This window comes from Nothoprocta perdicaria, unplaced genomic scaffold (genome assembly GCF_003342845.1).
Source record: "Nothoprocta perdicaria isolate Ctin4 unplaced genomic scaffold, notPer1 scaffold_0, whole genome shotgun sequence".
NCBI lineage: Eukaryota > Metazoa > Chordata > Aves > Tinamiformes > Tinamidae > Nothoprocta > Nothoprocta perdicaria.
In genome coordinates this window covers 17,698,309-17,712,201 of record NW_020454092.1, presented here as the reverse complement: position 1 = coordinate 17,712,201, position 13,893 = coordinate 17,698,309, and the positions used below count along the sequence as shown (strand labels likewise).

At 42.0% G+C, this 13,893-nt stretch overlaps 1 protein-coding gene across 1 annotated transcript in view; it reads left to right on the top strand.

The window, feature by feature from the left end:
• Positions 1-10,510, top strand: part of LRP8 (LDL receptor related protein 8) — a 125,479-nt gene extending 114,969 nt beyond the window's left edge. Inside the window, exons 8-18 of the mRNA XM_026054043.1 lie at positions 614-733; positions 863-988; positions 1,870-2,041; positions 2,806-3,033; positions 3,559-3,677; positions 5,134-5,273; positions 7,455-7,596; positions 8,637-8,789; positions 9,419-9,655; positions 10,004-10,072; positions 10,305-10,510. Of these exons, the coding sequence (XP_025909828.1) occupies positions 614-733; positions 863-988; positions 1,870-2,041; positions 2,806-3,033; positions 3,559-3,677; positions 5,134-5,273; positions 7,455-7,596; positions 8,637-8,789; positions 9,419-9,655; positions 10,004-10,072; positions 10,305-10,510 (1,712 nt within the window). The remainder of the gene's footprint in view (positions 1-613; positions 734-862; positions 989-1,869; positions 2,042-2,805; positions 3,034-3,558; positions 3,678-5,133; positions 5,274-7,454; positions 7,597-8,636; positions 8,790-9,418; positions 9,656-10,003; positions 10,073-10,304) is intronic.
• Positions 10,511-13,893: the final 3,383 nt, after the last annotated feature.

Sequence of the window (13,893 nt, the reverse complement as noted above, 5' to 3'; positions counted from 1 at the left end):
GTGTGTGGTGTTGTGGGAAGCCTCTGTACCTTGTAAAGGTAGTGTCTCTCATGGACTGTACTTCGGTGGTTTCAAGAATTGTCACGTGTATCATTCCTTGGAGCTAGCTGGGAAAGTAGCGCAGTGTTTCAGAGCAGGGACCCCTGGGAAACAGGACTCCCCACGCATGCATTATTAAAGCTCAAGGAGACTGTTCAGAAAAGTCAACACGAACAAGGCACGGGGAAAGAGGAGCTTCCTGGAGAGAGCCCTTCGGTCCCTTGAAAGCCCCTCACATCTGGCTGAACGTATTTGAAGCAGCAGCCCTCAGATRGGCTGAGATGGGGATTTACATAAGCGACATCCCCAGGGCTCCCCTGCTCACTTAGCCACTAGCTTTTAGTCTAGATGATCCTACAATATTTAAGGGGAAAAAAAAAAAAAAAAAGGAAGCAAGAGATATGGTGGCCTCCTAACTGTGAAGTCACTTGTATCCTCTATGTGGCCAGGTCCTGGCCACCAAAAGCTGAAAAGCTTTGGGAAATTTTCTGAGGATCTCAACCTCTCATAATTTTAATCAGCCTTCTGATTAAAAGCCCTCTTTTTTAACAGATAATCTGTATACCTCTTCCAGGTATGAATGAATGCTCTATGAACAACGGTGGTTGCTCACACATATGTAAAGACTTGAAGATTGGTTATGAATGTGAGTGCCCTCCCGGCTACAAGCTTCTGGATAAAAAAACGTGTGGAGGTAATTTACATGCAAACACCAGTTCCCTGTGTTTTGCCATACAGAGACGTGATTCTAGTCACTCCAGCATTGCTCCATCCCAGATGGTTTGATTTCAAGTTATTGATGGGTTTCAAACACTCCTTTCAGACATAGATGAATGTGAGAATCCAGACGCCTGTAGCCAGATCTGCATTAATTACAAAGGGGACTACAAATGTGAGTGCTACGAGGGATATGAGATGGACACCCTGTCCAAGAACTGCAAAGCTGTAGGTAAGACAGCTCCATGGGCCCTTAAGCTGCTTGCTCAGCATCACAGCTCTGATAAGATGACGAGCTTGCAGGACTGAGGCTGGCGGAGGGGAGACGAAAGGAAGGCAGCAAGTACAGACATACATTTCAGGCAGCACAGAACTGCTGCAGAGACAGCAGATGCGTCTCTAGGCAAGAACTACTGATCATGCAGATCAGAATATTTTAACTGTGCAGAGCAAGACTGCAGTCACTATTTGGCTGTTTGAAGCTGAAACTAGAAAAGAGAGTCTCTTGACAGTTGTTTTTAATAAACAGCACAGCAAAAACATTTAGCAGTAGTAGTGTTAAAAAGCCAAAACAACCCAATTAAAATGTGGTGGATTAGTCACCTCTCCCCCACCCCAGCCACATGTATGATACCAACATGAACACCAGAGGTTTGGTTAGCTTATTGCAAAAAAATTATGTTTGCATCAGAAGGGTAGAAAATTAAACAGTGCAAGATTAACTGTTAGCCATGGTGGTGGTTTGTTTAAAGGAAACTGTGGGTGTCTCAGTTCCCTTTTGTCCCTCCCAGTGAAAGGATAGTCTTCTGCAAGTAAGTTTGACTTATTCGAGACAAACTAGTGTCGCACCCTGTAAGGTGTGACACTGTCTTACCTCCAGGCAGCCCARAGGGCTGAGTCTTCCTTGTCTGGACACGAGCCACCAAAAATGGCTCCTTTATTTTGTCTGAAACATGTAATTGAAGTCACCTTCAATTAGGGTATATATATACTCTTCAATATAGGGTATTTCCTATAGTTTTGCTTGTGGTTATTAGCAGAACAGTCAGACTGAGAGCTGAGAGTCCTCCCATCAGCTGCTAAAATGACAAATGCATTTATTTTCTGCAATAGGCAAGAGTCCATACCTGATCTTCACCAATCGCCATGAAGTCCGTAAGATAGACCTGGTGAAAAGGGACTACTCACGGATCATTCCCATGCTCAAAAATGTAGTGGCCCTGGAYGTGGAGGTGGCAACAAACAGAATATATTGGTGTGATCTGTTCTACCGAAAAATCTACAGGTAAGGGCTGAGGGAGGACACGGGTTTTGGTACCTTCTCAAAGGCGTGGTTCAGCCAGACTAAGCTCTTAGAACCATGGATGCAGACTCAGAATAACTCCATTTCAGTCYACTGAAAGTAACTGATACTGGTGCAGGTGTAATAGAGTAGAATCAGYCTATTTGCTTGTAGGAGCAGTGCAGAGTTATTTATGGCACATGCATGTGGAGTTTGCTGCCTTTCATTAGCATTTTGAAAGCTTCTTGAGGCTGCCACTGATGCTGGTGTATAGTTTCTTTGTATCTAATAAAAGAGCAAATGCTAAATCATTACAGTTCCATGAGTTCCTTTGCTAAATCAAAATTAATTACACAGGTCCTAACTCTGCAATTCATTTAAACACATGTTTGCATGTTAAATTCAACTCCATTCAGCAGAGCTCAGATTATACTTCTAATAAATCCATGGAATTGACAGTGTTGAAATCAGGTGTCCTAAGTTAAAAGTTTTGCTGAATTATGCAGTTACAGCAGAAAATAGAAATTAAAATATCAGTTCCTTGCCCTGCAAATCTATGCCATCCAAATAGAAGGAAATATAAAGGAATTGTAGGAGAAAGCAGTGGAAAAACGCCAACAGGCAGCCATGAAGGTCATTGTGTTCATCATGCTGCCACATATGCACCTTCTTTCATGGTTGTGCCTATGATTCATCTGCTCTGAGTTCTGTCCCTGTGCACCTCTCTGGGCCTTGTGTCAGGCCAGTGACAGGTCTTGCCTTTGCAGTGCCTACATAGACAAAGCAAGCGACACAGCGGAGCAGGTGGTTTTGATAGACAGCCAGCTGAACTCCCCAGAGGGACTCGCAATAGACTGGGTTCACAAGAACATCTACTGGACGGATTCAGGAAACAAGACCATCTCGGTCGCCACTGCAGATGGGAGCCGGAGGAGGACGCTTTTCAACAGTGACCTCAGCGAGCCACGAGCCATTGCTGTGGACCCCACGCGCAGGTAGGCATGAAAAGCCCAAACACTCCCTCGTCCAATGGGGACATCCCAGTCCTCTTCTGCCTCTCTTAAAAGACTCAAAGATGGTTCTTATCTCATTAAGGCTTACAGATGCCCTTATCTTAATTAAATGATTAGATTCATTAAAGCAGGACTGCTGAAGTACTTCAAGTATATCTTTGTGAGGCCTCTGCAGTTAAAAAAAAAATCCTGAAAATAATGCAGGTCACAAGTCAGATGGGCCTGAGTTGCTCCAGGCACACAGGTTATGTTGGGGACTCTAGCAGTCTGACAGGAACATCTGCTGTCTGGGTGGATAATCTCACCGAGGTGCAGGGTTTGTGGCAGAGCAGTCCTTGGGCAGTTTATCTGTCAGGGGCATGGGGGCCTCACTAGGCACATGTCAGAACAAACTGCAGTGGCCGAGGAGCTTTGCAGTATCAAGAAGAGGGCACTCAGCCTCCCGATCAGTTCAGTAACACAGATTTCTTAATCTTCGGTCTGATTTTGTGTGTCTGGCTCTTTCAGGTTCATGTATTGGTCTGACTGGGGTGACAAAGCTAGGATTGAGAAAGCAGGCCTGAATGGTGTGGGGCGGCAAGTGCTGGTGGCTGACAACATTGAGTGGCCTAATGGCATCACTCTTGGTAAGTACCGGGGCTGCAGCTACAGAATCCATTTGTGGCTGTTGTCATTTTAGTTTTTTGTTGCACAGAAAAACTCTAACTGGTGCAAAGGCAGCTGCACTCACAAATCCAGGAATACCCTGTCACTGACTGCTCAGTGACATGAGTGAGTTAGATGCAGCAGCAAACATGGGGTTGGGCTGTAGGTGTGGCCACTTCTAATGTCACACTGCAAGCATTTTAAGTTGCTTTAGGTGGGTATTAAAGGGGAGTGCTGGCTTTAAGGAAGATGCAGAACTGCAACAACAGCCTTTGGAAGTCTGGGAGGTGTCACAAGATCACTGGTAYTAGCATCTCTGGAGCTGTGTGGGAGGCAGCTGCTTTGGACCAATGCACAGTCCATCAAGCAGAGACCAAGCTTGTGGAGCTTGTTCCTCATCCAGCCGCGTGGGATGGCGGCACAGACAGAAACCCCCTCTGCCTGTACCCCATCCTGCTGGCATACGGAAGGCTGTGGTCCTTTCCCACCACAGAGAGTCACAGGAGGGCGAAGGGCCTTTCCTTGCACCCACAGGACAGTCAGGGACTACCTAGCTGCAGTAACAGCCATGCCTGTTCTTGACACGGTTCAGATGCTCAGCGATATACTACAAAATGCTGGCCCTAACAAAGATGGCAAAGAAATGCTGCTACTGTAACACAGTGTCAAACAGCTACTGTTGCAAACTAATAATGTTATCCTTCAGTAATTAAGAAGTTAATTAATGGCTTGTTTCATTATATGAATTTCTGGAATTTTGGCACTCATCCACTTGCATCCTGTTTAATGAATCTCATCCAAAATGAGTTTGCTCCAGGAAAGAAACTCTGTTCATAGTATTCTAAGTAAGCTTGAACTCCACCTTCCTCCTTTTATCTGTACCCTCCCCAAAATCTGGATGGTTTGTCTATGTCCCCAGTACCTGTATTTCCCTGGCCAGCAGTATAGGAAGGGCTTCTGGAGCCCAGGAGTCCTCATCACTGAAAATGTGTCAATCTCAGCTTCTTTGGAGAGTTGTTTCATTTAAATCCCAGTTGTTCTCCAGCAAGAAGCCAAGGGGTGAATAGCCCCAAGGGTGATGAAGCTTCTCCCTCTATGTGGGGCATTGATAGAGCGATCTGGGAAGCCCACCCTGCGGCTGGCCTGCTCCTCCAGGGAACCAAAGAGCCTCATTGTGCAGGAATGCCAGTCAGGCAGTCCCCCCAAACACACCCTGCAATGTTCCTCCTTTTTAATCTGATTTATAGGGTCTTATGCCAGCATATCTGGGCACCGAATCAAAATCAGAACTAATGCTAAAAAAAAAAAAGAAAAAAAGAAAAAAAAGGCCCAATAATAAAGAGATTAGTCATGCTGCCAGCAGGAAAAACATGCTGGGCAAGAGAAAAGAGTAGCCGTAGCTGTGTGTAATTTTGTTTCATTGTGTTTTACTTGCAGATTTGCTGAATCAGCGTCTCTACTGGGTAGACTCCAAATTGCATTCACTGTCCTGCATTGATTTCAATGGCAGCAACAGAAAAGTTCTGATCTCCTCTGTTGATGATCTGAGCCATCCTTTTGGATTAGCAGTGTTTGAGGTAAGAGTCAAGAATGGATGCAGGACAGGCTGGAGACTGCAAGAAGTCTCAGAGCTCTTCTTGATACAAAGCTCTGCCTTTTGCATAGTACAGAAATCTTGTCAAGGGCAGTTGCTGCTATAGAAACCGATTAACGTGGTGTGGGTTCAGCAGGAAAAATCATTTTCCGGAGCCCTTGTAGGAGCAGTGCTGCAGCTCATGCTACTAATGCAGTCCYAGTGGATTGGCGAGGGCAGATGCTGCCCCCTGTAACCTCCCACATAACTGAAAAACTCTAATGGGCTTCCCTTGATTTGAATCAAATCAACTGACCATGCAAAGACCAAAACTGGTGGTAAGGGAAAGAAGCCACTTACTGTGATGAGCAGGTGGGACAGCTGTTCACTCACTGACTCTGCAAAAGGCCCTGGCTTTTAAGAAATCAGATTTTGAGGGGAGCTGCATGACCCACAGCAGCCTCAGCYTTTTGCTGCTCTCAGAGCTTTGTTTCACACCCTGTTTGCACAGCTGTCCCATTTTATGGGGTCAAGGGAATCCTCAGGGGAGGCCTGTTAAATCTTCCTTCGCTGGCCTTGCAGGCTGATTGTTCCTGTTGTCCCTGTGACCACTGCAGCATCTGCACAGGGATCCTGGGAATGCTTCTAGCAGTCTCAGGGGTGTGCAGGCTTCAGCTGGGAGTATCTGCACCAGAAGGCACTCGCAGGGCTCCCTCTGCAGTCACTGTGCACCACTGCATTGCTGAAAGTGGGGACATGGTACTAAAAAAGGTGTTACTGGTTTACCTAGTTTAAAGAGTTAGGTAACTGGAGTAGCTTWACCTGAAAGAGAATGATGACCTGTGCCTTGCTACATGTCAGAGAAACTTGTCTTTCCCAAAGTTACAGCTCGGATTCTACAAACACACAAGCCTGATTTCACAAAGACCTTCTAACGCCTAATTGAGTACACTGAAAGCTCAATTACTCTTGTAGATTTGGTATAGTCTGTGTTCTGTACCATTCGGTGTCACACTGTAACCTAAGAGCAATGCCATAATCAATTAAATACAGTTCAGATCCTCAAAAGTCACCTRTGACAAAATAGAACCTGCTGACATCAGTATAAATCACCACCTGAGCAGGTGTCCACATTTTTGTGTGAGGTTTAGACAAAGCTGTGCAGTGCCAGTGCTTAGCTCTAATGACCTCCTTAAAATATGTATCTCATGCTTAAGATCTATAGCATGTGTTCAAAACTGCATGTCCCCCCTCCTGTCTCTGGAGTTCTCCAGGGTGTGAGAGACCTAAATCAAATTCCAGCTTTACCTGGGTGGAAGCAGAGAGACATCCAACCCTTCCCCATGCCAGTAGAGGGTTACCTACAGCGGAGTGCTTGGAGCAATGCAGTCTGATCGCTCCTGTAGAAAAGGAGAAGTACTTTCCTGTGTATATCTAAATGATTATGGGAACAAAAGTTTGACCTTTGGCACCTCTGTCTAGGTAAACTATAGCAGAGGAATCAATCTGAGCTAGCTCGCTGTCAAGATGTGCATCACAGCCTCCTTTCCTTTCTCTTTATTTCACTTAACTAAGTTGGCTTTTGGCTCATCAAACCTCTTCCTTAAAATCCTGACTTCCTCCCACACAATATATATGATATCTAGACATCTACTTTGGCCCTGCCTTGCACAAGACACTGCTGCATTTTAGTTTTATCCTACATTAGTAATGTTGGGCAGGACCTTGTGTTATTTATCCTCTTTGTCAGAATGGCCAGGTAGAAATAGATAACAATCTTCCAGGTGAGCTCTCGGCACTGGCATCTTCATAGATACCTGTTTAATCCAGCTCATATCTCTGGAAAGCAGAAAACAATCAGCAAAGTTTCTAGCAAATCCCTTTGATTCTGTCCATGATCTTTCTTCCTTGTCTTGTCTATTAAAAAAAAAAAAAAAAATGTTTGGAAACAGGATGGACGCAACTCATATATTTTCTCAGTCCCATAACTACTCAGAATTACTGAGCTAGGATTGCTCTACTTCTAAACATTAGAAATGACAGTGTTCAAAAAAAAAAAAAGGAAGCAAGCTACTGACAGAAGCAGAATAAAGCAATGTTCTGCATTGACTTCCTGAACGCTAGAGTTTAATCCATCTTGAACTGAAGTGCAGTCACATCAGAAATCCTATAAATTTCCTCGCAGGACAGAGTGTTCTGGACTGACCTGGAGAATGAAGCAATCTTCAGTGCAAATAGGCTGAATGGCTTGGACATCTCCATTTTAGCAGAAAATCTCAATAATCCTCATGATATTGTGGTATTTCACGAATTAAAGCAGCCCAAAGGTAAGATATGTCCTTAGGGTCTCATGTCTCTAAATCACAGTTACTTGATTCAGTAAATGCAGTGCTTCCTGATGAGAGAAAAAGCACAGGTAATAATGTGAAATCAATGCCTGMTGTTTGAAGTTCCTGCATAATTAATTCAGCAGCAGCATTTATTGAAAAGTAACCAATTGGTTAATAGCTGTTTAATTAGCGTCTCTGATAACAGGGAGTTTCTCTCATCTCTCTGATGCTTGCCATTCATTATACATTTGGGCTGTATTGCAATCTGGAAGCATAATTACAGCAAGGTAAGCACTCACCTCCCAGCCTCAGCAGCAATAGCAGCGAAAATGAAGTGGCCCAGACTTCAGCGTAGCAACCTGGGAAAGCTTCCTGGTTCCCTCTGGGATCCAACGGCCAGTCCCGAAGCCCCAGCCATGACATTTTCGTGGCATTTGTTACCTGAACTTTTAAAAATAAAGACTGCACATCAGACAACACATGCTGTAGCTATATCTCCTGATGCAGCAGAGGGAATTTTGAGAGACTGCCTGAAGAAAATGCCTAGAACAGTAGATATCTTGACCGAGAAATTGGCTCCCCCTATGAAATTCATCATGAGAAATTCATTTAAAAAAATTGTCTCTAGCTGCTGTTAATTGTGAGGGAATGTACAGCTGGATGAAAGATGCTCTCCTGGTTCAGCAGCATCAGCAGTCTGTGAATGTTCTAAATTATTATTAATGGTCATCGACAAGTCATTCAAATATTATCTTTATTGTGCTGTATTTGGACCATTAGCTTGTAAATGAGTACATTGATGAAAAAGGCAAATGGAGCCCCACAAGGCCATTTAAACTTGTATCTGCTAATCTCTTCACTGTTTTTAAAGGAAGTCTGTTAGGTTTCACCCTACTTCAAGCTGTAAAGATGTTTAAGCAGACAGATTAGTTGAGGTAGGAAGTAGAAGAAAGAGTTCTTAAAGAAGCTGAGATTTCTTTGCCAAAAACAACAGCAAATTAGAAAAATAACTTGTCTTTTCTGCCATTCTTGAACAGCTCCTGATTCCTGTGAGCTCAGCCCTCAACCAAATGGAGGCTGTGAGTATTTGTGTCTGCCTGCACCTCAGATCTCTCCTCATTCTCCCAAGTATACATGTGCCTGTCCTGACAACATGTGGCTGGGTCCTGACATGAAAAAATGCTACAAAGGTAAATATAATCACGTCAGTGTTGCACCATTCCAACAAAGCCATATTTACACCATCAGTGAAAATATATGTTAGCTTATGTACCCACATGCTTTCTGGCTTCTGAACACAACAGCATGGACATCTTTATTGAAAACTTAAGTATTCTGGAAAGCCTAGCCAGAAAAAGATGCAGCATAAAGAGGAAAAAAGAGATGAGACCCAACACTGAAAATGTGAATGTTCAATAAACCATGAAAATTTGCCACCTTAGTACTGTATAGATATTGGATCTCGAGAGGTCACAGTCACTGCTGATAATATCTTGAATGGACTAGTGTTTCCAAGATAATTTTTTCTAACRTGCAAACAGGTCTCAGGTACAAATTCAGTACTTGTTCAAAAATGGTAAKGTTAACTATCTTCCATTCAGAGCACTTTTTAACTATTAATAATTTAAGACTGAGCCTGGAAAATAATTTCTATAGATGTAGGTAGAGACCTATAGGTAGCCTGAACGCTTGGCAAACAGAGTTGGAATTTGGTCTCTGTTTCTGACCCATTCAGTTCTCTTTAGATTTATATTATCATTTGTGATTTGCTTTGTRTATTTACTTTTAACTAGATTTCATGATTGTTCTTGCTTTTCAGAACTTCCAACTACTTCAGCTACCCTACTGGTTTCTACAGCCACAGCATCTCATACTGCCACTACTTCCACCATGGCCATCACAACTGCGTTTGGCAAGACCACAAACACCACGGAAATTGTCCCCAAAACTACATCAGAAGCTGCTATTACAATCCCAAGTTTTCATTTACCTCTAACCACATCCATCCTAATAGACTCTGAGATGACTACTGGAAACAGCAATTTATCACAGCACTGTAAGAGAATCCTCTTTACTTTTTCTGGATTTAGGTTATCACAAAAATCTATGCACTAGTAAGAGATATGACCTAAAAACAAGGCTCTGCATAGGTTAGATGTATGACTATCCTCTCATGCAAAGGGAAAAAAATAAATTACATCATCTTTATGCACCTCTGCTGCTCATAGTCATTTATGCATTTATGGCTAGAGTTTCTTTATCTGATAATGCTCTACTAGACACTTTCTGATTACCAAAATTTCCCAATGGGCAGAACAATGTAGTTATTAATATTAAATATTCTTTACCCATGGTTATAAAATGCAGATGATTTTTATKATCTGAACTACTTCTGTAATTACAGATGCAAATAACGGTCAAGGCTTTGATTCAACCGTGACAGCAGCTGTTATTGGAATCGTCATTCCTGTTGGTAAGCTGATTTAAATACATTTTTTAAAGAGAATTATACTGAAATGTTATTGTAAATATAYTCTTCTGCTTTTCCAGCTGGGGAAGGAGTGCAGAAACTGCTGAAATGGKGCTCAGTAATCTGGCTTTGAGAAAACTGTCCAAGCACAGGCATCTACCGGGGAATATTCCCTCAGCTTCCTTCTTGCCCTACCATAGCTGGTTAATAGCATTTTCTCTCCCTCCTTCCTCAGTGGTCATTGGCTTGCTGTGCATGGGGGGATACCTCATCTGGAGGAACTGGAAACGGAAGAACACTAAAAGCATGAACTTTGACAATCCAGTGTATAGGAAGACAACAGAAGAGGAAGATGAAGATGAAATCCATATTGGGCGGACTGCCCAAATTGGACACGTCTATCCAGCAGTAAGTACTCAGGAAACAGCTGAAGAGAAATAATTTTATTGAGAGTCAAGATAATTAGTTCGAGTGGATTGCATCATTGGCTATTTGCAATATATATTTTAAAAAAAATAGTATTTATTTAACAATCTTTGAGTGGGCAGAAGCCTAAACTTCCTGCAGTAGTCTATAGAGTGGTCTATATAGTACAAGATCAAGATTGAGTGAAGAATATCTAGCCTAATCAATACACCTATAAGCAAGTGTAAAGCTAGCTGCTCCCTCCAGAGCTCAATATGTAACAGGTGGTTTCTTATCCTCTACTGGGCTCCATGTTCCTTTGCTTAGATTGCTACCAGTTCCTCGACTATTTTAAAGATAACTTGGGTTTTTCTAAAATCCTGGGAGAAGACATCTTGCTGTTATAATATAGCAGTGCCAGTAAGAGCCAGAGGCCCCACAGGGAGGACTGAATGAGATTCTGTAAGGAGCTAAGGAAAGTTGCCTTGACAAGATGAAGCATTACAAGTAGTAAAAAACCATTCTGATAGCGAGTCCCATGTACGCATCAGAGCCTGCACCAGTAAAGAGAAGCTGTTCTAGGCAGCAGCCTGCCTCTCAGGAAGCTTCCTGGGCTCTAGGGAAGTAGCCCTGCTGAGAGGAAGCATTTGGCAGCAGTAGCTGCTGTGTATTTTGAGAAGAGAGCACATAGCTTCATGAGGGCACTAGATTTTCCGCAGAAGGGCAAGCACTTTAGATAGTTTCTTATATTATGTGAAAACCCTACTAAGGATCATCTTGGAGAAGATGTCATCCCCTACAAGAAACAAACTTCATCTATCCGTATAACATACATGTGCAATAAGTGTTGGAAAGATTGTGTTAATCCCATTGGGGAGGAGGGGGAGGGAAATCAGTGCATAAAAGGGATTTCTGTCGCTTTTACACTAGGGTCAGCAATAAGATTTTTTTTTTTAAATCAGGAATAAAGTTAGCAACAGTATCATAACTTGGTTCTAATGCATCAAAATTCATAAGTTATAGAATCTATCCTTGAATGCGCTTTTCTTCCTCCACAGCGTGTRGCATTAAGCCTAGAAGACGATGGGTTGCCCTGAGGATGAAGCTGCTGCTCTGCACAGAATGCACTGAAAATATTTGCTTTGGATCATAGAACTTGCTTTTTTCTTTTTAATTATTATTTATGTTGCTGAAGGGTAACCACAAAGTTATAATGAACTGCAAACATCCAAAGGATGTGAGAGTTTTGTATGTATAATCTTTTATACACATTTTAACTTGTTGCACTACCCATTTGTGATAGTGAATAAGCAACTGCTGAGCTACTAACTCAATGTACATAACCAGCCAGGCTGAAGGTTCAGTAGCTACTGCTTTATTTTAAGACTATATTTATAGAGACTTTGTAAATATGTTGAATATGCTTTGTGGCTATCCATCAACATAAGTAAAAGAAMTTCTGTACAGGCAGTTTAGAAATATTTATTAACAAAACCTGGATTATAAAATCTGTTCTGTAAATATAGTAGAGGGGTGAGAGTATTTATTTTTTGTATGTTTGGCTTGCTGTGCATAGATTATCTGTGCATATATCTATCTAGGCTAGATAGATATATAGGCATATAAATATATATATAATATAAATATATACATATATTTTAAAAATACTAGCCTAAATTTATGAAAATTAGGGATAATTGAATTTCTACAGGAGGTTTGAAAAGTTTGCTTTGAAATCTAAGACAGTAAGAAAGAAACAGCTGTACTTTGGGGGTAGCTGGTAAATGAAGCACTCCCATAACAAACAGAACTCTGGTTTTTAAAACTCTCTTCTAGGAGCTGCTTTTTCATTTTCCAGTCTTCCATCTTTCTCTCCAGTGCTTTCAGTTGAAAAGCTATTGGGTATAATATTTTAGCAAGGAGAAACTCCTACAGTGACTGTTATTTTTTGTTGTTGTTTTCCTACTTTCTACAGATTGACACAAATTTGGTTTAGGGTATTTTGTTTGCTTGTTTTCTAGATGTAAATCCAAATGCTTTTCTGCAGCAAGAGTCTCACACCTCTCAAAATAACTTAGAGTTAGTAGAAGCAAAGAATCRGTCCTGTGTTTTTCATGCAGAGTGAGCATTCTCATATGGCTCATCAAGAAGAAACAAACACACAGTAACACAAGTTGACTCCTTCCCTACTGGCCCTCTTCTTATTATTCTTTCTGAGTCCCAGCTTAGGAGATGCTACTGAGTATCTCAATTCACCACACATGGAATTCACTGAGGCTCAGTAAGACTCGTCCCCATGAATGCAAATGGAGAAACTTGCCTCATTCCAGACTGACATACATCAGAGCATGAGGCCAGGAAGTTAAGGAATGCGTTGAAAAAAAAAATAATGCCCAGGAAGCGCAGAGGGGACCACATTTGATATGTGCATGATCAATGCCACTTCCCTAGCGTTCCCAAACTGTTTCTCTCTCCTGCCAGTATTCAATAACACAATGTTGTTAAACCATTCTCTCTCAAGGCAACAAAGGTGTGCAAACTATGTGTTATTTCTCGAAATATAATTAGAGTGAACAAAGCATAATGAAGACGAAAATAGTTCACATAATCCCGTTGGTTTCTGCAGCAGCAGGGAGTCAGGGAATTCTTAGTACATACTCATTTATTGGCAGAGCTCATTACAGTCTCCGTCTGTTACGGAATGTAACGTTTGTGCTCAGAGATGACTCAGAAATACTGATTGAGGAAAGAGAGAGGCAGAATAACATCTCTATTACTCGACAAGTTTTTCCCTTCCGTACAACTACTGCCTGTTTCCTTTTAGTCCCCCAGAGAGTGTTCTGGAGGAGTGTAAATTGGGATAAAGGATGCTAGTTCAGTTTTGTGTCCTATATATATATATATAAATATATATATAAAAGCCAATGTACCTCTTCATCAGGAGGTGTGTTGTCACAAAAGTGGGGCTAGCTCCAGGTCAGTGTTTTTCACTTAGCCCAGTCGGCAGCAGCTCACTGATTTCTTGGCGCTGCTTTCTGTCCTTCTCTGTGTCCCAGTTAGCTGTGGTGAGGCCAGAGCGACTGTGGGGCCAGGCCAGCTTTCACTGCAAATTTTGGAAATCCCACAGTTCTTTCTTCTTTCAAGATCCTAATCCAAATTCAGTGATAAAGGAAATTTACTTTTAATGGTCTCTGAATCTGATCTTGAGGCTGTGGAAGTAAATAGCCATACCCAAGTGAACACAAGCAGTTCAGTCGCAAGGTCTTTTTTAAAGGCAGAAGTCACACTGTAATGAGAGATAGAAACTGATTCCTCACTAAAATAAGGAACAGTATCTAAAGAGCTACATAGTATGCATTATGGCAATAATACATACCCTCAAATTATTCACTCCAAGACCTATATAGGCAATAGATAAA